The 24,827-nt window shown below is 38.8% G+C and overlaps 1 protein-coding gene and 1 non-coding gene across 16 annotated transcripts in view; one reads left to right on the plus strand and one right to left on the minus strand.

Annotated features, from left to right (window-relative positions):
• The window catches only part of NBEAL1 (neurobeachin like 1), a 206,947-nt gene that overhangs the window by 31,717 nt on the left and 150,403 nt on the right, over positions 1–24,827 (plus strand). For 5 of the 15 annotated variants that reach the window (XR_006691117.2, XR_012421391.1, XM_065525900.2 and 2 more), the window contains 5 exons: positions 330–421; positions 6,728–6,781; positions 8,880–9,041; positions 15,775–15,856; positions 16,977–17,104. Coding sequence is in view for 13 of the 15 variants with exons in the window: in XM_065525900.2 (XP_065381972.1) it covers positions 330–421; positions 6,728–6,781; positions 8,880–9,041; positions 15,775–15,856; positions 16,977–17,104 (518 nt within the window). In the remaining 2 variants the exon portion in view is untranslated. Of the gene's footprint in view, positions 1–329; positions 422–6,727; positions 6,782–7,063; positions 7,239–8,879; positions 9,042–15,774; positions 15,857–16,976; positions 17,105–24,827 lie in introns of all 15 variants that reach the window. The other 10 variants (XM_074009801.1, XM_045367498.3, XM_005573987.5 and 7 more) reach the window with 4 other exon arrangements.
• On the minus strand, positions 11,642–11,775 carry LOC123568157 (small nucleolar RNA SNORA1). The gene has a single exon (XR_006691378.1). It is a non-coding gene; the product is annotated as a small nucleolar RNA SNORA1 (small nucleolar RNA).

Consider the following 24,827-nt stretch of genomic DNA (forward strand, 5'->3'; position numbering starts at 1 on the left):
TTAGGGTGGGAGCATGTCTGGCATGTCCCAGGAAACAGCCAGAAGGCCAGTTAGTACAGGATAACAATGGACAAGGTTACAGGGATATGGGAGGGCAAATTGTTTAAACTTTTATAGGACATTGTTAAGATTTTAGCTCTTTGAGTGACATGAGAAGCCATTTGAGAGTTCCATATACTTAATATACATTTTAAAACAGCACGTATGTACTCCTGAATATCACTTAGAGATTTCATAGTATTGATTCTTTAGGTATCTGCTTAATAGGTGTGGAAGCATTTTTCCCCCTGATAGGCATACTTAATATTATGATGATTTTGTTATTTCAGAAAGATCCAGATTACCTGAAGCTATGGTTGGACACTTTTGTTTCTAGCTATGAACAATTTTTAGACGTTGACTTTGAAAAGCTGCCTACCAGGTATGTAGAAACACTATTTTGTTACCCTTGGATGAGTTTTTCATTTTTGGCACAAAGATTTCATTGATGACATACTAGAAGGATGGCAATAATGTTACCCTCTTGATACTCATGAATAACCCTATTCTCATAGAGACATAGCTAATTGATGACAGTAGTCTTTCTTGATGATGCTAGACCTGGCTTCTAGAAAACTCTGCTTTTCTAGGACACTACCAACTGGTGTCCTGCAACACACTTCATTTCTGACACTAACTACCAGATCCCACAAGTTAAGGGCACAGTCCTCCGTAAGACTGCCTTCACTTCAGACATCAGCCACTATAAGTCTTGGGGATCACCCACACTTCAGACCAACTGGCTATAAATTCAGGGTTCTCACACCCTGAATTTGTTGTTTTCCATAACAACAAATTTTCAGAGCACTGAAAGCACTATACTTATGATTACGGCTTTATCGTAATGAATACACATAGGACAAGGTGTGGAAGGGTCTGGAGGCAGAGCTTCCACACCCTCTCCCCATGGAGTCAAGGTGTGTTGCCCTTCCTGAACATCAGCGTATTCACTAATCAGGAAACTGTTCAAGTTTTGGGTGTCCAGAGTTTTATTGGAGTCTCATTACATAATTGATTATGTGATTGAGCTCAATCTCCCTCTTCCTAGGAGTATAAGCAGTGGTGAGGCTGAAAATTCCAGCCCTCTAATTAATGGTTGGTCTTTCTTTTTTTTTTTTGAGATGGAGTGTTGCTGTGTCACCAGGCTGTGCAGTGGCACGATCTTGGCTCACTATAATGTCCACCTCCTAGGTTCAAGCAATTCTCCTGCCTCAGCCTCCTGAGTAGCTGGGACTACAGGCATGTACCACCACGCCTGGCTAATTTTTGTGTTTTAAGTAGAGACATGGTTTCACCATGTTGGCCAGTATGATCTCGATCTCTTGACCTCATGATCCACCTGCCTTGGCCTCCCAAAGTGCTGGGATTATAGGTGTGAGCCACTACACCTGGCCAATGCTTGATCTTTCTGATAGGAACAACTTTCTGTTGAAACTAACCTTGAGTCACTTCATTTGCATAGACTCAGATGTAATCCATAAGGCTTATTATAAATAACAGAAGACATTCTGAATATCACTCAGAAAATCTCAAGGGTTTTTGAAGCTATGTGCCAGAAAACTGGTACAAAGACCAGATATACATTCTTTATTATACAATAGGCATGTGAGTTGAAACTTATTTTCATTCCTGGCCTTACTGTAGGACCTTAGAATACATCTTAGAGAAGATGAAGTGTTTAGATTTTTAGAAACTAGATTTAAAAATCATAAAATGGAAAAATTCAAATTTGTGGAAAATACTACTGAAAGTACAAATCTTTCATTTTTCTACCCACCACCATTCCCACTTTCATACCATTTCCCAGGCCCACTTTTCAGATAAAGTTTTTTCTATATCTTAAGCTATTTTGAAGGTCTAATAGTTGTTCAGTAAGGGAGATTGGCTGGGGTAAAATGCAAGAAAAATGGGGAGAGGCATCTAGCCTCAAAAGGAGTGCCAGTTTAAGATAAGTGTTGGCCAGGTGCAGTGGCCACATCTGTAGTCCCAGCACTTTGGGAGGCTGAGGCGGGCAGATTACTTGAGCCTAAGAGTTTGAGACCAGTCTGGGCAACATGGTGAAACCCCATTTCTACAAAAAATTAAAAATGGTGGTGTGCACCTGTAGTCCCAGTTACTTGGGAGGCAGAGGTGGGAGAATTGATTTGGCCCAGACAGTTGAGGCTGCAGTGTGCTGTAATTGTGCCACTGCACTCCAGCCTGGGTGACAGAGTGAGACCCTGTCTCAAAAAAGAAAAAATGTGTTGAGGAGAGAAGGGAGGAATGGATGGTGGTTGATGATGAGAAATAGTGTCTGGAGAATTAAATCTTAAAGGAGGAAAAGTGTTTGCATTTTGGGGATAGAGGTAGGCAATCAGAGGTAGTAAAGGAGAATTGAGTCTAGAGAATCAAATAGGGGCCAGATCATGAGGTACTATGCATGCAATACAAATGGACTTTGACTTTTTTGTTGTTGTTATGGAAAATAAGAGTGCTGCTGAAAAATGTTCTGTGTAGAGTGTCTTGATCGAGTTTGTGTTTCAAAGTCACTTTAGTGGCTGGTGGAGAGGGTTGAGACTGTGGGCAAGGAGCCTAGTTAAGAGGTAATTGTGATAATCCAGAGTCGTCGCTAGAGCTTTGGACTGAGATACTCAACTCAAGTAAGGATGTGAGTGTACTAAAAAAAGACTAGGATCATTATTTATAAATCCAGTTTCAGATGTCTTCCTCATTAGAATATTATTCATGTTAGGTTTTTAAAGGTTGGGGAGTATTAATCTTGACCTTTTCTCAAAATAAAATTATTTATTGCTAATTTTTACCAATAAAATAATGTGATTTGTGCTTAGAAGTACTTCTGTTTTAATAATTTACAGCTTGCTTTAAATCATGGAACTATGAATTTTATAGAGTTAGGATTTGAGCCTTTAAATGTTTGGAATATTGGAATGAAGGCTTCTAAAGTTTCTAAGGTGCAGTTGTTATCCATACATTATGTGTGTCTCCTTTCTTGGGACATTGTTTCCAAAAGCATTATGTAGACTTATATTGCCACTGTGTTTAAAGTAACATGAAGAATGCCAAGAGCATTGCTGTATTTGTGATATAATTTGTTTACTTAATATTGTGGTTCATGTTTTTGTCAAAAAACTGAACCATGAATTTAATTTTTCTAATATAAAACATTCAAATTTTTAAGTACATGCTATATACAAGATATTTTATGAAATTAGTCAAATCACCTTGAAGATAAGAGACACATGGCTAATCCTCATGTAAAGTAAACTGACCTTACAGAATTCATAATGTAAAGCAGAGGTGGCTTTTACTAGAATATAAAGCCTTTGAACTTCAACCTAGACTGCTTCCTGTAGTAGACACAGACAACCATTGATTTACAGTAAACGTTCAATACCCAAACAGAGGAGTGGAACAGATTTGTGGAATTTGGGAAACTGCAACAAAAGAAGCATAGAATTTTGAACAGTAAAGTCCTAGAGGTGGGCAAATGCTTCCAAGTCCTTAAATGCTCATAACGTTAGGAACATGGCCAAAAATTTCAACGTTATCTATAAGGCATGTTCAACCAAGCCCCAATTTTATAATTAAAAAAAATCTTTCTAGGCCGGGCGCGGTGGCTCAAGCCTGTAATCCCAGCACTTTGGGAGGCCGAGACGGGCGGATCACGAGGTCAGGAGATCGAGACCATCCTGGCTAACACGGTGAAACCCCGTCTCTACTAAAAAATACAAAAAACTAGCCGGGCGAGGTGGCGGGCGCCGGTAGTCCCAGCTACTCGGGAGGCTGAGGCAGGAGAATGGTGTAAACCCGGGAGGCGGAGCTTGCAGTGAGCCGAGATCGCGCCACTGCACTCCAGCCTGGGTGACAGAGCCAGACTCCGTCTAAAAAAAAAAAAAAAATCTTTCTTAGGAGCTAATTTTGGTCCTCTTTAGTCATTTTTAGAAGCTTATTTTTTGACTGTTTAATTATTTATTAGAAACAATGTGCATATAGAGAATGGGAACTTTTAAATAAGTAGGATAAAATATTGGAAAATTGAATATTTTCTTTCTTGTTGACATATGTTTTTGGAAAAGTGAGGAGGAATAGCTTTGCTTAATTTTGAAAATTGGTTATATCTGAATCTTTGTTTATTATTTTTAGATTACCTCTTTTTGGCCCTTTAGCACGAAAAAAAATTTGTATATATATGTTAATGAGAGATTTTCTGGTACCACCTATAAATAAGAGAATGAAAGAATCCAAAGCTACAAGTGAAATGATGCCCCAACTAAAATGAAATATTTGTAACTGGGTTATAGAATTTGGCATTCCTTATGATATGCTTTGTGGCTTATTTTTTGTGTAATTTAATTACACTCAGGTGTTCATTTTATTTTATTTATTTATTTTTTTGAGACAGAGTCTCGCTCTGTTGCCCAGGCTGGAGTGCAGTGGCCGGATCTCAGCTCACTGCAAGCTCTGCCTCCTGGGTTTACGCCATTCTCCTGCCTCAGCCTCCCGAGTAACTGGGACTACAGGCGCCCGCCACCTCGCCCGGCTAGTTTTTTTGTATTTATTTTAGTAGAGACGGGATTTCACCATGTTAGCCAGGATGGTCTCGATCTCCTGACCTCGTGATCCACCCGTCTTGGCCTCCCAAAGTGCTGGGATTACAGGCTTGAGCTACCGCGCCTGGCCTGGTGTTCATTTTATAAAACACTTTCTTAATTTATGTTGTAGGATGGTTCAGAAAGAGGCTAACTATATTCTACATGTGACTACTGGTTATGTGCTTCAGATTTTTCTGCTTATAGTTAATTAAACAGCCTTTTACTCAATGTGAAAATACTAGCAATACTTCATATTAAGCATAAGCTGAAGAAGAGATGGCTGTAAAGTATAATTGTCATTTAATCATAGGCATGCTTTAGGGAGCTCTGTTCAGATTCAGGCATTTTTCTTAAAGGAATAGGAAATTAGTATACAGTGGCTTATGAAAAGATTCTGAGGTTTTAGTGATAGCATGTTTAAAATATATTATATTTGTATAGACCTTTCTATATTTCATAGCTGAAAATGCATATTGACCTTCTGGTTTCAGACCCCTGTAAAATAGGGCAGGTGATACTCAAATTTTATAGGTTGGGCACAATGGCTCAAGCCTATAATCCCAGCCCTTTGGAAGGCCAAGGTGGGAGGATAGTTTGAGTCCAGGACCAGCCTGGACAATGTAGCAAGACCCTGTCTCTTAAAAAAAATTGTGGCTTACAGAACTGGAAACTTTTTTTTTTTTTTTTTTTTTTAAAGAACAACAGTAGATATTTATTTATTTATTTGAGACGGAGTGTCACTCTGTTGCCCAGGCTGGAGTGCAGTGGCCCCATCTCGGCTCACTGTAACCTCCGCCTCCTGGGTTCACACCATTCTCCTGCCTCAGCCTCCCGAGTAGCTGGGACTACAGGCACCCGCCACCACGCTCGGCTAATTTTTTTTTGTATTTTTAGTAGAGACGGGGTTTCACCGTGTTAGCCAGGATGGTCTCCATCTCCTGACATCAGGTGATCCACCCGCCTCGGCCTCCCAAAGTGCTGGGATTACAGGCGTAAGCCACTGTGCCTGGCCAACAACAACAGTAGATATTTACTGTTCACAGTTCTGGAAGCTGGGAAGTCTAAGATTAAGACACCAGCATATTTGATGTCTGGTAAGGGCCTGTCCTCTGTTTTTTGCTGTGTCCTTACATAGCAGAGGGATGAATACTGTGTCCTCACACAGAGGAAGGAGCAGGGCAGCTCCCTTCACTGTCTTTATAAAGACACTAATCTCATCCATGAGGGCAGAGCCTTCATGACTTATCACTTCCTAAATGCCCCACCTCTTCATACTATTATTGCACTGGGGGTTAGCTTACAACATATGAAATTTGGGGGAATACCAGCATTCAGACCACAGCAGATTCACATAGAAAGCTCTGCCATTCCTTAAAAGTAGACATGTATGTCGGACACGGTGGCTCATGCCTGTAATGCCAGCACTTTGGGAGGCCGAGGCAGGCAGACCACCTGAGGTCGGGAGTTCGAGACCAGCCTGACCAACATGGAGAAACTCCATCTCTACTAAAAACACAAAATTAGCGGGCGTGGTGGCAAGGCTGACCAACATGGAGAAACCCCATCTCTACTAAAAATACAAAATTAGTGGGTGTGGTGGCACATGCCTGTAATCTCAGCTACTCGGGAGGCTGAGGCAGCAGAATCGCTTGAACGCAAGAGGCGGAGGTTGCAGTGAGCTGAGATTGCGCCATTGCACCTCCAGCCTGGGCAATGTGAGTGAAACTCCATCTCAAAAAAAAAAAAAACACAGAAAACACAAGTAGACATGTAGTTGCCTGTAGAAGTATTGGCAACCACCTGTCATGTACTGGCAACCCACATGAGAATGGGTATTTTCTCATTCATGTTTGAAATTTTGTTTATTTTGTATCTGTTTTATTAAAATATTAACAGAATATTAAATATTGGTAGAACATCCTACTTGTGTGATTACTTGCAGTTTTTAGATGAATTCTAAGATGTTGGCCCCTTCAGTTGTGTTTCTACTATCCTTCTCCTTAGGTCAATCTCTTCAGGTCTTCCACAAGTCTTTTGGACTTGCCAGGATATTTCCTGTCTCTCATTTCCCTGGAAATATTAACCTCTCTCTGCAGGTCCCTCTACTGTAATGTCTTCTGTGGCAGCACAGGAATTGTCTACCCATTCAGGTTAGCAACAATTTTTAAGTATGGTATAAAAATCTCTTTGAACACTCGATAATGGTGAGAGAAGTTGCAGTCACAATTTTCTATTTCTTTCTATTTTTTATTATTATTAGTTTTTGAGAGATGGTCTTTCTGTGTCGACCAGGCTGAAGTACAGTGGCATGATCATAGCTCACTGCAACCTCGAACTCCTGGGTTCAAGCGATCCTCCTACCTCAGCCTCCAAGTAGCTGGGACCACAGTTATGTACCACTATACCTGGTTAATTTTTTCTTTTCCCCCCAGTGGAGATGAAGTCTTGCTATGTTGCTGAGCCAATTTTCTGTTTCTTCGGTGATTTGGCATAGATTTCAACCAGGTACAGACCTCAGGCCAGAAACAAGTTTATAAGAAATACTGCATTTTTTTCATTATCTGTGACTCAACATGCCTTGACTCTAAGCCTACATCTTTCAGGCTGGTAAGATATCCATGCTTTCTTTGGGCCGGGCACGGTGGCTCACGCCTGTAATCTTAGCACTTTGGAAGGCCAAGATGGGTGGATCACGAGGTCAAGAGATTGAGACCATCCTGGCCAACATGGTGAAACCCTGTCTCTGTGAAAAATATAAAAATTAGGTGGGTGTGGTGGCATGTGCCTGTAATCCCAGCTACTCGGGAGCCTGAGGCACGGGAATCCCTTGAACCTAGGAGGTGGAGGTTGCAGTGAGCTGAGTCCAGCCTGGCAACACAGTGAGACTCCATCTCAAAAAAAAAAAAGATATCCATGTTTTGTTATGCTTTGGATTTTCTGCCATCCCCGAGATGATAGGGTTTTATTTAGTGCCACTGATTTTTGATGGGGAGGGAGGAGGTATTCTCTGGTTTTGGTTGTGTGACCACAGGAGTGACCTTCCATATATCTCTTGTGCTTATCTGCATAGCCCACTTAAAACCAGCTCCTCTTGGAACACAGATACATTATTTCATGAGGTTGGGTACTTCAGTGTCCATGAGGAACTTCAAAGGTAAATGATTAGCTGTATGTTACAGAGGTGAGATTTAGTACCCATGTCTTTAGACTTTGAATCCAGGTATGGGTTTTTATTATGAAAGAAACACCAGAGGAACCACTCATGTCTGATGTTGGCATTTGCCCTTAAAGAACCATATTGTCTTACATGGAAACCATTTGTCACAAAATATTGATCTATTATTTTTTAAAGTCTTCTGTTGATACCCATGCTCAGAGCTCTACATTTCCTTTTTTTTTTTTTTTTTTTTAAATACCCTTTTATCTCTCTTCTTTCCTTTTGCTGGTTATCTTTCTCCCTCTTCTGATCATATGGCTTGGGGAGTCTATACTAAACAATGATGTTTAGTAAAGCAGTTGACAAATTTTTTTTTTTCTTTTTTTTTTGAGACAGAGTCTCACTCTGTCACCCAGGCTGGAGTACAGTGGCACAATCTCGGCTCACTGCAACCTCTGCCTCCTGGGTTCAAGCGATTCTTCTGTCTCAGCCTCCTGAGTAGCTGGGGACAGGTGCACCACCACGCCCGGCTAATTTTTTGTATTTTTAATAGAGATAGGGTTTCACCATGTTGGCCAGGCTAGTCTTGAGCTCCTAACCTCATGATCCGCCTGCCTCAGCCTCCCAAAGTGCTGGGATTATAGGTGTGAGCCACCGCACCTGGCCAACAGTTGACAGATATTAAATTAGTTATGTAGATACTTCATTTTTATTTTACAGTTATTGTTTCTTTTAGAAATGATATGCACACTGCTATACACAGTATTTAGTATACATAGTATTTCTAAGTGGAACATAAATTAATTTATTCTAAATATTTTCATTAAAAATAGTACAATTGAAGATATCAAATAGTCTCTCTGTTGCCCTCTTTAGTAAGCCTCTTCTGAAATAAGAAAAACCACTCTGCTCTAATAATCTTCTAGTTACTAATCATCTGGTGGTGTGTTGCAGACAAGAAAGCACAGAGTATCTGGAATGAATAAAAGAGCTTCTTTAGGATTTGGGCTGAAAATGAAGTTCATTTAAATGCCAGAGATTTTCTTCTTATATTTCAACAGGCTTCTTATTTTTTTCCCTTTCTGTTTTAGGGTAGATGATATGCCTCCAGGAATATCTCTGCTTCCTGATAATATTCTGCAGGTTCTGAGGATCCAGCTGCTACAGTGTGTTCAGAAAATGGCAGATGGGTTAGAGGAACAACAGCAAGCCTTGTCAGTTTTGCTTGTCAAGTTCTTCATTATTCTTTGCAGGTATCTAGTAGAAAAAATAAGCTAGTTTTCACTCATAGGTGGGAGTTGAACAGTGAGAACACATGGAGACGAGGAGGGGAACATCACACACTGGGCCTTTAGGTGGGTGGGGTGCTAGGGGAGGGATAACATTAGGAGAAATATCTAATGTAGATGATGGGTTGATGGGTGTAGCAAACCGCCATGGCACATGTATACCTATGTAACAAACCTGCACATTCTGCACACGTATCCCAGAATTTAAAGTGTAATAAATTAAGTAAATAAAAAAGAAAAAAGAAGCTAATTATCTGTTTTAAAATAATTGTTACGTTGGCCAGGCGCGGTGTCTCAAGCCTGTAATCCCAGCACTTTGGGAGGCCGAGACGGGCGGATCACGAGGTCAGGAGATTGAGACCATCCTGGCTAACACGGTGAAACCCCGTCTCTACTAAAAAATACAAAAAACTAGCCGGGCGAGGTGGCGGGTGCCTGTAGTCTCAGCTACTCGGGAGGCTGAGGCAGGAGAATGGCGTAAACCCGGGAGGCAGAGCTTGCACTGAGCTGAGATCCGGCCACTGCACTCCAGCCTGGGCGACAGAGCAAGACTCTGTCTCAAAAAAAATAAAAAATAAAAAATAAAAAATTGTTACGTTACCAAAATAATAATTAATTTTATTTCTTATTAATGATGTTTGTAGTTCATATGGAACTTTAAAGAGTAAGTGCGCTTTTTGCAGTAGGCTTATGGTTTGTTAGTATGTTGGAAGTCCTTTTAGTTACTATACCTAGTTATAGCAACATTAGCCAAGATTTTACAAAATTATATTAAAGTCAATGACAGTTTTTCTTCAGCAAGAAATTACTATACCAGTATTTTTCTTATGGTTCTCACCTGTAAATGTATATGTATTTTTATTACTCTCTGTTATTTGTGAAAATAAATCAGATATTTCATTTTATCATTTTACCAAATAAAGTGTAATTATCCTATAAGTTATCATATTTCCCACATTTATAAATTAGGTCTGTGGTGCTTACATTTTGGTATGCATAAATAACAACAAGGAAGCTTAGTAGAATATAGAGCTTGAGCCTTGCTTATGGAAATTCTGTTTCAAAAGGGCTCAAAATCTGGATTTTTCAAGCATTCCACATTCATCTGCATATAAGAATTCAAGAACCATTGGTTTAGGGGCATCTGCATATAAGAATTCAAGAACCATTGGTTTATTGGTTCATATTCCTCTTGAAACCTATCTTCATTTCGGAAGCCACATTCTATATCTTTAAATCTATTTTCTTTTTGGGCGCCACTTTCTGTAACATACATTATTTGTTTTATAAATATTTTATAATTAATTAGTAGATGAATAGGGACTGAATTTTCCTCTTAGTCACCTTTGGCTTAATTTCTCATTGCCTTTGCAGGAATTATGGAATGACTGAGCAATAATTTCTAAAACATTTCACCCCTAATTTAGGCTCTCCCAGAGCCTTAGACATGTTTTTATTTTTGTGTTTTTCCTCATCCTTAAAATTTGGAAACATAATACAAGAATTATAAGGGTTGAAGGATGCAGCCGGGTACGGTGGCTCACACCTGTAATCCCAGCACTTTGGGAGGCCGAGGAGGTGTATCACTTGAGGTCAGGAGTTTGAGACCAGCTTAGCCAACATGGTGAAACCCTGTCTCTCCAAAAAAATACAAAAATTAGCCAGGCGTGGTGGCGGGTGCCTGAAATCCCAGCTACTCAGGAGGCTGAGAGGCAGGAGAATTGCTTGAACCTGGGAGGCGGAGGTTTCAGTGAGCCGAGATCGTGCTATTGCACTTCAGCCTGGGTGACAGAGCGAGACTCTTCTCAAAAAAAAAAAAAAAAAAAAAGGTTAAAGGAAATGGGTTTATTCAGGTAGTAAGACATAGTTGATCTCTGATAATTTGCTATATTTTCCTGCTAGCTACCTACTACAATTTTGCTGAAATCAAAAATCCTACAGATATTTGTTGTAAATTCATTATATTTAGATTTTGGTAATAGAGGGAAGCACTGGAAATGCTCAACACATTTTTTTGGTTGAAAAAAATGTTTTGGGTAGGAGATAGTTTCTAATTATAAATTTAATGTTTAATAGCTGCCAGTCACAGAACATGTTTCTATTTCCAGAGACCTCACTTTACGTTTTTAAAGCTCCTTTTAAAAACTTTAATACACTTTATGTTTTAGAGCTGTTTTTATATAAATCTAGAATTCCCGCATACTCCTTTCCCATACCCCTCAGTTTCCTCTATTATTAATATCTTACATTAGTATGATACATTTATTACGGCTGATGAACCAGTATTTATATATTATTAACTAAGGTCCATATGCACGTTAGGGTTCACTATTTGTGTTGCATAGTTTCATGGGTTTTGACTAATTTATATTGTCATATATAAATTTGACATAATCCATCATTATAGGATCATATAGAATAGTTTCCCTACACTAAAAATGGCCTGTGCTCCACATATTCATTCCTTACACACCCACACACATATACACACACACCCCACACCCCTTCCCGCCCCAACCTCTGGCAACCACTGATTTTTTTTTTTTTTTTCTCATAAGTATATCAAATGTTACAGGTCTCATTGTCACCACTGCAATGTGTGTACTGTGATGGAAGCATAGCCTCTGTCTCAGTTTAGCCACATTAACTTTTTTGGACACCATGATCAACAGTACCCATTCTCATCTAGAATGAGGCTTAACCACTGATATTTTAATGGTGTCTTTAGTTTTGCTTTCACCAGAGTGTCATAATTAGAATCATACAGAATGTAGCCTTTTCAGACTGGCTTCCTTCACTTAGCAATATGCATTTAAGGGTCCCGCATGACTTTTCTTGTTTGTTTGTTTGTTTGTTTGTTTGTTAGACAAGGTCTTACTCTGTCAACTACACTGGAGTGCAGTGGCTTGGTAAGGGCTCTTTGCATCCTTGACCTCCCGGTCTCATTATCTTTCCACCTCAGCCTCTGAGTAGCTGAGACTACAGGTACATGCTACCATGCCCAGTTATTATTATTATTATTTTGTATTTTTTGTAGAGAAGGAGTTTCGCCATGTTGCCCAAGCTGGTCTCAAACTCCAGGGCTCAAGCGATCCTTCTGCCTTGATCAAACGGGGACTATAGGCATGAGCCACCGTACCTGACCCTCCTCCATGTCTTTTTGTAGCTTGATAGCCCATTTCTTTTTGTCACAGAATAATACTCTACTTATGGACATACCACAGTTTGTTTATTCATTCCCCTGTTGCAGGACATCTTGGTTACTTCCAGTTTTTGGCAGTCATGAATAAAGCTGCTACAAACATCTGTGTGCAGATTTTGCATACACATAAGTTTTGAACTCATTTAGGTAAATACTGAAGAATATAATTGCTGTGTCATATGGTAAGCTTATGTTTAGCTTTGTCAGTGCAAAATTGTCTTCCAAAATGGCTATACCATTTTGCATTCCCACCAACAATGAATGAGAGTTCCTGTTGCTCTCTATGGTTTCCAATACTGGATTATACTGTTCTTTTAGATTTTAGTCGTTTTAATAGGTGTTTGTAGTATCTCATTGTTTTAATTTGCAATTTCCTAATGACAAAAGATGTTCACCATCTTTTCATATGGCTATATACCATTTGTATCTTCTTTGGTAAAGTGTCTATTTAGATCTTTTGCTCATTTTTAAAAATTGGGTTGTTTTCTTATTAAGTTTTAAGACATCTTTGACTGTTTTGAGATGTAATTCCTTTATCAGTTATCTGGGTTTTTTTTGTTTTTTTTTTTTTTTTTTTTTTTTTGTAGTTGTCGTTGTGGTTTTGAGACAGGTTTTTACTCTGTTGCCCAGGTGCAATGAGTTCTGTTGCCTGAGGTGCAGTGGCGTGATCATAGCTCACTGCATCCTCAAGTTATCCTCCTACTTCAGTACCCCACACCCCAAGTAATTGGGACCACAGGTACATGCCACCATACTTGGCTGATGTTTTTTAATTTTTTATTTTTTGTAGAGATGAGGTCTCGCTATATTGCCCAGGCTGGTCTGTAACTCCTGGGCTCAAGCGATCCTCCCACCTCACCCTCCCAAAATATTGGGATTACAGGCATGAGCCACTGTGTCTGGCAGGTATCTGGTTTGTAAATATTTTTTGATAGTCTGTGGCTTGTCTTTTTATTCTTTTAATAGTGTTTTGCAAAGCAGAAGCTTTTAATTTTAATGAAGTTTGACTTAACTTTTTTCTTTCATGGATTATGCTTTTTTAAAAAAATTGAGACAGAGTCTTGCTCCATCACCAAGGCTGGAGTGTACTGACATGATCATGGCTCACTACAGCCTCAATCTCCCTGGCTCAAGTGATCCTCCCACCTCAACCTTCTGAGTAGCTGGTAGGCACACCACCATGTCTGGCCAATTGTTTTAAAAAAAATTATTGTCCTGCTGGCTGGGCACAGTGGCTCAGGCCTGTAATCCCAGCACTTTGAGAGGCCGAGGCAAGCCGATCATTTGAGTTCAGGAGTTCCAGACCAGCCTGGCCAACATAGTGAAACCCCGTCTCTACTAAAAATACAAAATTAGCTAGGAATGGCGCCACACACTTGTAATCCCAGCTACTTGGGAGGCTGAGGCGGGAGAATTGCTTTAACCCAGGAGGCGGAGGTTGCAGTGAGCCGAGATCACGCCACGGCACTCCAGCCTGGGTGACAGAGCAAGACTCCATCTCAAAAAAAAAAAAAATTTTTTTTTTAAATTACTGTCTTGCTATGTTGCCCAGGCTAGTCTCGAATTCCTGGGCTCATGCAATCCTCCTGCCTCAGCTTCTCAAAGTGTTGGGATTACAGACAGGCATGAACCACTACACCCAACCTCTTTTTCTTTTACTTTTGCTCATATTGTAGGTCTGTTTCTTTTGTGTATTGTTTCTTTTGATTTTCAAACTTGTGTTGCCTTCTCATGTAAGTTGTTATTTTTGAGTAAGTGTTGGTTATTATTTTTGAAAAATCGTAGAGATACTTTTAGGCTGGGGATACTACTGTCTTTGTTCTCAGTTAATGTACATTAGTTTTTGGAAAAGTATCCCTCTAATACAGTGAATGATTAAGCTGACTTGGACTTAGTCTCTGTGACTACTAATCTATTTTCATTTCACCTTTACTTCTTGAGTGTTGCCCTTTGGGATCTTAAGCCACAGCCTTAGAGACAGTCATTTTCGGGCTCTGAATTCTAATTTTTGTCCCTTTTGAGCACTGTGAGACTGTCAGATGCAATCAGCAGCTTCTTATTGTTTCATCTACCCCTGTCAGGACTGGTAGAAGTCATTAGTGCAAAAATGGATCTAAATGCAGCTCTCATCTCTTTCTGTGTTTCTTTGTTCTGTATCTTGGATCTGTGGTTTTTCACTTCCTTATTAATTTTCCCCTGACTTTAAACAGATTTTTAAAAAAATGTTTTGTCCATGTTTTCTAGTTGTTGTCAGGGAGAGGACTGATCTTAGTCCACTATTATTGGAAGCAGAATTCTTGCAGAAGCTTCCAATTTTGCCTCTGCCTTACCCTGTTTTCTCCAAGTTGTCATGCCAGTCTGACTTCTTACATTAAGAAGTCTGTTGGTTGGGTGGGTGTGGTGGCTGACACCTGTAATCCCAGCCCTTTGGGAGGCTGAGGCAGGAGGATTGCTTGAGCCCGGGAGTTCAAGACCAGCCTGGGCAACAAAGTGAGACCCTCATCTCAACAAAAAATTTTAAAAGTTAGCCAGGGCTAGTGGCACATACCTGTAGTCCCAGCTTCTCAGGAAGTTGGGGTGGGAGGATTACATGAGCCCAAGAGTTTGATGCTGCAGAACACTATGATTGTACCACTTTGCTCTAGCCTGGGCAGCCGAGCAAGACCCCATCTCTTAAAAAAGAAGAAGTCTATTCATTCTGTTAATTTTTCTAAAATTAGCATTTACTGGATTTTAAGACATAAAATGTTTTACAAGATCACAATATCTCATAACAAAATTAATGAATGTTGCTTTTTTATTATGTCAAGGAAAAGATTTTAGATATAATGAATATTATCATGTTTTACCTCAGTCTTATAAAAATGGAATAAAAATGAGGGACCACATTTTAGTTAAACACCAAGCACTTACAAACCCACTGCTTTAAACAAAATATGATGCTGTGCCCTCTTAGAGTGAGTAAAGATGCTGTTAGCCCTTTTTCAAGGACTTTTAATGTAGTTGAGGAAATATGACAGCCTTAAAAGGGAACTGTAATTCAAAAAGCAAAGTGAAGATGATTATACTGCACATGTGTTATAATGCCAACAGTATATACGGAAAAGAAAACTAAGAATCTGCATAGGGCCAAAAAATCTGTAAGGAAATAATGTAGATGTACATAGTTTCTTATTTTGAGATTGCAAGATATTGGTGTTTATTTTTTCTTTTCTGTTTCTACTTTGTGATATTTTCCAATTTTCAGTAATAAATAGAGGCTAATCAGCATATACTTTTTAAACATTCTCTGTCTATAGTAGTTAAATGGTGCTTGAGGTATATTTCACAGTCTTGGTGGGAGAGCAGTTATATAACCATATTGATTTTATGTTTTAATAAATGTCATTTGCATTTTGTTTGCCAACTTGTGTTCTCATAATTCAAGCTGAATTCACGAACATATGTTTTGTTCAACATTCATGTGTAAAAAATTAAAGTCTCTTTTTCTCACAGAAATCTATCAAATGTGGAAGAAATTGGGACTTGCTCGTACATTAATTATGTCATCACCATGACAACGCTCTATATTCAGCAAGTAGGTGTGAACTAATCATTTTTGTCACTTTACTGAGAGCAACTAGGTTTTACTTTTTGTTTGTTTGTTTGAGATGAAGTTTCGCTCTTGTTGCCCAGGCTGGAGTACAATGGCCCGATCTCGGCTCACCACAGCCTCCACCTCCCGGGTTCAAGCGAGTCTCCTGCCTCAGCCTCCCAAGTAGCTGGGATTACAGGCATGCCCCACTGCGCCCGGCCAACTTTTGTATTTTTAGTAGAGACGGGGTTTCTCCATGTTGGTTAGGCTGGTCTCAAACTCCTGACCTCAGGTGATCTGCCTGCCTCGGCCTCCCAGAGTGCTGGGATTACAGGCGTGAGCCACCGAGCCCGGCCTACTTTTTTTTTTTTTTTTTTTTTTTTTTGACGCGGAGTCTTGCTCTGTGCCCCAGGCTGGAGTGCAGTGGCGCGATCTCGGCTCACTGCAAGCTCCGCTCCCCCGGGTTCACGCCATTCTCCTGCCTCAGCCTCCCGAGTAGCTGGGACTACAGGCACCCGCCACCTCGCCCGGCTAGTTTTTTGTATTTTTTAGTAGAGACGGGGTTTCACCGTGTTAGCCAGGATGGTCTCGATCTCCTGACCTCATGATCCGCCCGTCTCGGCCTCCCAAAGTGCTGGGATTACAGGCTTGAGCCACCGCGCCCGGCCTACTTTTTTTTTATATTATAGTCAGTATAGTTAAATATTTTCAGAAGAGGTAATAATTGAGAAGAGACTTAAACTTATTGTTGGGTAATATATATTTCAGAAATCTTGTACATATTACCTAAATGTAGACAAGTAGTTATTATATATACTGTTATTTAATTTAAAAATTCAAGTGTTTTATTAATGGCTTTTAAAATGATACAATTTGTGATTTTTATGTATTATTTATCACATATCCTTCTTACTGTAAACATTACTTTTTCAAAAGATGTTTGGCTATTTATTTTAAACCTATCATAGGACATGCTTAAAATCGTAGAGGCTGTATTCAGTCCATATGATTAAATGACTCTTTTAGTCTCAAAGGGAAAGTTTGGCTTATTTGAATACAAATGACTTATTGTTAGATGATAAGTAAGACATGTCTTCAATTTTATGTTTAACTTTGTTCTCAGTTAAAAAGCAAAAAAAAAGAGAAGGAAATGGCCGATCAGACATCTGTTGAAGAATTTGTGATCCATGCATTGGCATTTTGTGAAAGCTTATATGATCCATATCGGAATTGGAGACATAGAATTTCAGGGTATGTCTTATAAATAATAATGTTCATTTAAAACCTGAGTGTCATAATATATCTGATTCTTCAAAGCAGGTCTCCTCTATGAAAGCAATTGGAAAGAAGTATATAAGACCCACAGGTTTAACTCTGAGCTAGAGAAATATGTTGGAGGGAATGAATTAGTGATAAATTCTACTTCTGAATAATTACATATACCCTGAACTTGTATTTTGCAATACAATTTTGAGTACTAATAATCTGATAAGAAATGTTAAAGGCGTAGTAACATCAAATACAGTATAAATGTTTTTCAGGAAAAGTTCTTTTTTTAAAAACGTACTTTATAATTAGAAAATGCTTTTTAGCAGTATTTTGTCCATTTCTTTTTTTTTTTTTTTTTGAGATGGAGTTTTGCTGTCACCAGGCTGGAGTGCAGTGGCATGATCTCAGTTCACTGCAACCTCCGCCTCCCAGGTTCAAGCAGTTTTCCTGCCTCAGCCTCCTGCGTAGCTGGGATTACAAGAGTGCCCCACCACACCCGGCTAATTTTTGTATTTTTAGTAGAGATGGAATTTCACCATGTTGACCAGGATGGTGTCGATCTCCTGATTTCATGATCTACCTGCCTTGGCCTCCCAAAGTGCTGGGAGCCACCGTGCCCGGCCTTTGTCCATTTATTTTTAACTGTAGAGTTTATGTCATCAGGATCCCATAAGGAAAACAGAAACCACACTAAATATTTTTATTTTTATTTTTAGACATGAGATCTCACTATGTTGCCCAGACTAGTCTTGAATTCCTAGGCTCAAGTAGTCCTCCCACCTTAGCCTCCCAAAGTACTGGAATTATACCCATGAACCACTGCACCCAGCCTCCTCAAACTAGATATTTTAAAAGAGAGGATCTAATACAAGGAAATTGATAAACAAATATTAGAGAATTGACAAAGCAAAGGTAGGACATTAACTTTAGGAAACAGCTGCTTTCCCTGCAGTCATGGGAACAAAGGGAAGAGAATGAAGTTATCAGAATCTAGACTTTGGAGAAGATGCCCTACAGCACTGTGGTTCAGACCTCTGAGGAAGGAGCATTGCATAGCTGGTGCTGATATCTCTTGAGCGGTCAAGAGGCTCCTTCTGGGATTGCCAAAAATAAGCTGAAGACAGGAACCAACTGCCATTGCTACAATTAAGAATTCTTGCTGGTGTGATGCTGATGAGTATACAGAAAAAGAGCAGTGTGAACCAATCCTTGCTCTCTTTCTTCCACGCTTCATCTAGTACCCTCTATTAGGGAGCCCAAAAGGGAGGCAGCTGGAAAAAGAAAGTTTGCATGATGCCTGTCCCAGCATCACAAAGCAGAGAGAATATAGAAGAGTGGGTTGGTAGCTTGGTGACAATAGCTTAATTACCAGTACGGAGCTCAAAGAGAAGAATTTTAAAGTCACATACTGTTCTTACCTGTGGGCACAGATTACAAAGAATTGTATCATCACTCTCAATCAGACCTCTTTTTTAAATCTCCCAAATCTCCTCAAGATTTCCATTTTCATTTTCAACTTAGCCTGACCAATTTGTAAATAATTTCTACTTCCTGCAACTTGATTGCGAAATTTCATTACTAAATTATTTTTATAGATTTTTCAGGGTTTCCAGGGTAGTATAGCCCCCATACCATTAGATGATGGTGAAGAATTGATAACCAAGAGAACATTTATATATACTATGTGGTAGCACTTTTTGTATGTTCTATATAGTGATATAATATTTTATTGAAATCAGAATACATCCTTGGAGATGGAGATTGGGAAAATGTTGGTTAAAGATACAAAATTTCAGTTAGACAGGAGGAATAAATTATGCATCAGTAACAAACAAGGGAATTAGAATAACAAAAGATTTACTTCTTTTTCATGTTGTCTGTCTATTGTGGGTAAGCAGAGAGCCTCTACTCATCATAGTCACTAAAGGTCCCAGGCTAACAGAGCAGCCAGCATTTTAGCCTTTGTAGTCACCAAGTGTGAGAGAAAAAGTTTTGAAAGGTGTCAAATTGGCAATTTAATGTTCTTGTCTTGTCTGGTCATGCTACATGACACATGTTATTTTCATTCTGAACTCATTGGCCAGAACTGTGATTACATGTCCCCGTCTGTCCCTGTCTACTACAGTGGGGCCAAGTTAAAATCTACCATGTGACTAGAAGGGGTAGAAATAGTTGGCAATTAGTGCCGTGACTACTTTTTATCTCTGCTTATGCCCTGCTTATGAGTCTTTAAAAGTACAAAAAGGGAGCCGGATGTGGTGGCTCATGCCTGTTGTCCCAGCTACTGGGGATGCTGAGGTGGGAGGACTGCTTGAGCCTAAGAGTTCAAGGCTTCAGTTAGCTATAGAGACCTGTCTTTTATTTGCAAGGTGGTGATGAACCAAATTTGTCATTTTAGTTTTCCCTTGGTGTATTTCTAGATTATGTTATCCTTTGGCTTTGCAATTTTATAAATTCTATAAACCTCTCTCCTTTATTGTTGAATTATTCATCATTCCGCTTAGGGAAAATGTTCATGTGCTCTTAGCGTTTTAAAAACAAATGTAATAAACAAGTCCTTACTTTTAGGTCCTTTCAAACCAAAAGTAAAAAGAAAGAGAAAAAAAAAAAAAAAAAAAAACGATACAAAGAGACACTTAACAGTGCTTCATCTGTAGTCTTTATACTCATTAGCACTTTGGTTCTAACTAATCAGCGTTCCCGCATTTTGACATGTATGCCAGAGATTTCTCTAAGGAAAGTGTATCTCTTCCTCCTCTTCCTCCTACTCTTGCTACTTCTCCATCCTCCGCCTTAGACTTTTCAGCAATGGCAAATCTAAGGGAACATATTTTAAGTTTTGAAACAATGGCATAACTTTTCTTTATAGACAGCAAGACAGATACAGAAAGAGGAACATAAAACCAGTCTGAAAATGGCAGAAGAGAGGCTTTTAAAGGAATCTTTAATAATAGCAAAATGAATTTAAAGATGGGGAGAGAAGATTTATTAAAGGTAGTTTTGATAACAAATTAGATAAAATTGGTAGCTAAAAACAGTTTTTGAGAGTCAAAAAGAAGAAAAATTTTTTGATAACAACTCTTTATTAAAAAGGAAAATACAACAAATATTATTACACCAAAAAAGAGTAATTTTCCTATATAATGTAGAAAACATATACAGATAACCAAAACTTGCCAGATGAGGCCAGTGAGAAAATTCCAAATGTTAACAAAACCACATTTTTCAATGGCCCATTAATCAGAGAACTTTAAAAATTACATAAAAATTAAAATTACCTTCATATAGGAATACATTTTAATTTACCCAGAGATCCAACACACTTAAGAGAGAAGAATTTTACTAATTTAATTTTTTAAAAATCCACTACCTATTAAACTCATGTAGCATTGCTGAAAGAGTATCTACAGAATTTTCACATTGAGGTTTTCTTGCGGAAGTAGAAATCAAAAGTACAGAGACCCTCTTTAGCAATGAACCACTGATAAGCAAAATATTTACAATGAGAATAACATTCCACTTATGTGCATTTCTGAGCATTAATTTACATCAGGCTTTCCAGTTTACCAACTTTTATAGAATTTCTTCCTAGTGAGAGTTTTACAAAACTTTTGAAGTAATTGTTAAATTTAAAAACATTTCTGTATTTTCTACACTGCTATGCTTCCAATCCAGAGTGCTCTCACATTTATAAGGTCCATCTACAGTTTGTTACCATGTATCTTGAACATGTGTTAGACAATTAGACAAATGAAGGTACTCTCACACTCTGTACATTTATAGGAATTTTTAAAAAATGAGTTCAAGTATCAAATGAAACTTATGAACTAAAGAAATTACCACACATTTAAATTTATAAGGCTTATCTCCACTGACTTCTTACATATTTCAAAGAAAAATGGAAGAACTGAAGGCTTTGCCACATTTCTAAGAATTATAGGGTTTTTCTCTATTGGGAACCCTTTTATGTCCTTGAAAGAAATTGGGAAAACTGAGGACTTTGCCAGTTTTTTTACATTCATTTTTCCCCCAGTATGAGTTTTTCTTAGTTTTCAAAGGGAACGGGGAAAATTGCATGTTTTCCAGTATTCCTCACAATCCCACTATGTGTTTTTTCATTTGTTCTAATAGAACTAGAACATCTGAAGTCTTTACCACATTTCTTCCATTCACATGGTTTTTTTCCAATATGACTTCTTTCATGCTGTTGAAAGGATCTGGGAGAAGAGAAGGCTTTACCACTTTACTTATATCCAAGGGTTTCTCTTCAGTTTGAGTTCTTTCATGTCATCAAAGGGAACTGGAAAGTGTGAATGATTTACCACATTTTTGACATTCCCAAGGCTTTTCTCCACTGTGAGCCTTTGTATGCTTACGAAGGAAACTGGAAGTTGTAAAGGCTTTACCACATTCTCTGCATCTATAGGGTTTCTCTCCAGTATGAATCATTTCATGTTGTTGAAGGACATAGGAAGAAGTTAATAATTTATCACATTTCTTGCTTGTATAGGGTTTCTCTCCTCTATGAGTTCTTTCATGTTCGTGACGTTTCTGGAATAATCGAAGTCTTTACCACAATGTTTACATTTATAGGATTTTTTTTCTCCAGTGTGAGTTTTCTGGTGCATTTTAAGTAAACTGGGGAAAATAAAGTTTTCCCCACATACTGTACATTTATAAAATCCATTATCACTGTGCATTACCATGTGTCTTCAAACACCTGTGAGAGAAAGGCTTTCCCACATTGTTTACATTTATATGGCTTCATTTCACAGTCCTCACACTCAAATAGTTTGTGTCCAGAGTGAGATACAATATACCTGTGAGACACAATATACCTATGTAGAGATGTATGACATATGAAGACTTTTCCACACATTCTGCATACACATGATTTTACTTCAGTAGAAGCTTTCTTGTTCAGATTAAGATTTGAATTCTGGCTGAAGGTATCTCCACATTGACTATTTTATTTACCTTCACACAGTCTCTCTACCATATGACTTACATTTCTCCCATATTTTCTGACTGGATCGTCAACATTCTGGTCTTCCCATTTGTTTCCTGTAGAAGCCAAATTCCTGAAGGTTTCCTGTGTCACATCTCTATAAGAGTTTCTTCTGGGAAAAATCCAGCAACGCCCACTCCTTCTGGGTGAAGGTCACAGCCACATCCTCAAAAGTCACTGAGTCCACATTCCAGCTTCCAGCATGCTCCGGCATCTTGCCCGGGGATCTTGCAGGGCCTGCAGGTCACAGGCAACAGAGGCTGCCACAGAACCACCTAAGGCCTCTCAGAGCTGAGGAGAGGGAGCCCGAGCTAGGAGCACAGCCCAGAGACCCAAAAAGAAGAAAATTTTATATGCTATTAACATAATATAGGAAGATAATTCTGCTTATGTAAGATGGCAACAGAAAGGGGGGCAAAGTAGAGGATGAGTAGCAGCATTTAACGAATGCATGCATATATTTGCCAGGAATTACATTAGAAGCCGTGTATGTATTATCTCTAATATGCACAGCAATCTTGCCAGTAATGTAAGAACTGCTTCAAAGATAAATGATAAAGCAGGGAATTCAGACTTGGGTTTCTTTGACTTTGACAGGGAGATTAAAAAATGGAATTAGGAGAAATCCATTGCTCATGGAAGACTTATAGAAAGGAATCTACAGCAATAATTTACACCTTATTTATTAGTCTGATTCTGAAATTAAGTGGAAATTAAGAAGATATATATTTTCTTATTCATTGTTTGTGTTTATTGCTTACCAAAATAGCTAAAGCAGGTTAGAATAGATTTAATTAAAATTAACATAATTCCAAGTACAGAGCCATTTAAAACTATTTCTTTTCTTATTTGATGAAAACAAATAGATGCTTTTTGTAGATTTGATTAATCTGTTATCTCAATTTTGATTCTACTTACAGAATCTCAGAAAGTTGGAAAGATTTCCTCAAGTGGAACTAAAATAAGTATAGGGAAATAAATCAGCCAGGCATGGTGGCTCACACCTGTAATCCCAGCACTTTAGGAGGCCAAGGCAGGAGGACTGGTTGAGGCCAGGAGTATAAGACCCCATCTAGAAAAAAAAGAAAAAAAAAATTAGCTGGGTGTGGTGATATGTGCCTGTAGTTCCAAGTACTTGGGAGGCTGAGGTGAGAGGATCACTGAGCCCAGGAGTTGAAGCCTGTAGTGAGCTATGATCACACTATTGCATTCCAACCTGGGTGACAGCAAAACCTGAAAGAGAGAAAATGGAGGGAGGGAGGAAGGAAAGGAGGGATGGAGAAAAGGAGAGTAGAGGAGAAAGGAGTGGAAAAAGGAAGGAAAGGAAAGAGGGAGGGAGGGAAGGAAGGAGAAGAGAGAGAGAGAGAAGAAGAAAGAGGAAGAAGAAGGAGAAGAAGAAAGAAGAAGAAGAGAAAAGAGAAAAAGAAATCTTCCTTCAATGTGACTTGTTCATTCATTTAAACATTTGTTCAAAAATATACTTACTGAGTTCCTACTTTGTGACTAGTGCAAGTTTAGTAGGATTCCTTGCCTTGCCAAGAGAAAAAGAATTATGTTAAGGTATGCCCTGTGCCTCCTACTTATCAAACCTGGGACAATATATGTACAAAATAATTACAGTAATGAATTATGTAACCATTCAGGAAGAAAATTTATGAGTTCATACCAGTGATAGATAAGGGAGAAGTGAAGGGTGTTGCTTACAGTAAAATTCCAAGTGCCAATTAGTAAATATAGAGGGGATGCTGGAGTTGGGGGAAAAAAACACATTTTGGACACATCATAGTAAGATTGGATCAGGCAAGAATCATTCATGGATGTTAAACCTAGGGGGATGTTTTGGTTGGGAGCATGATGTGTGTATGTTTTTTGTTTGTTTGTTTGTTTGTTTGAGGTGGAGTCTTGCTCTGTCGCCCAGGCTGAAGTGCAATACCGTGATCTCAGCTCACTGCAACCTCTGCCTCACAGGTTCAAACAATTCTCCTGCCTCAGCCTCCCAAGCAGCTGGGATTACAGGCGTGCACCACCACGCCCGGCTAATTTTTTATTTTTAGTCAAGACAGGGTTTCACCATATTGGCCAGACAGGTCTTGAACTCCTGACCTCAGGTGATCCGCCTGCGTCAGCCTCCCAAAGTGCTAGGATTATAGGTGTGAGCCACTGCGCGCAGCCATGTGTGTGGTTTTAAAATGTCTCCCCACAATTACTTATTACTTGTAATTGAAAAATTAGTAATTATTTTGGACAGTACTGGACCAAATAATCCATTTGGTTGGATGATCAAAATTAACTGATTATCAGTAAGAAGTAGATGGGTATCATGTCCTCCACATGTGATAACCCTGAGAAGAACACGTCATTGCTTATGTGTTATTCCAGCCAAGGATGCATAGTCTGAATCTAATTGTGAGAAAACAAGTAAACCCCAAGTGAAGAACATTCTAATTTTTAAAAAAAGGAAGGCTGGAGGACAACTTTCTTTAAAAATATCAAAAAGAGGGATTCTGGAAATGTTTTAGATTAAAAGAGGCTAAAGAGACACTAAATGCAATACCTCACCCTAGCCTGGAAGCTGTATTGGAAGAGAGAAATGCTACAAAGGATGTTAGTGGGTGAATTGACAAAACTGGAATATGGTTGGTAGATTACATAAAAGTGTTGTATCAGTGTTAAATTTACTGAAGTTTATAACTATAC

This window comes from Macaca fascicularis, chromosome 12 (genome assembly GCF_037993035.2).
Source record: "Macaca fascicularis isolate 582-1 chromosome 12, T2T-MFA8v1.1".
NCBI lineage: Eukaryota > Metazoa > Chordata > Mammalia > Primates > Cercopithecidae > Macaca > Macaca fascicularis.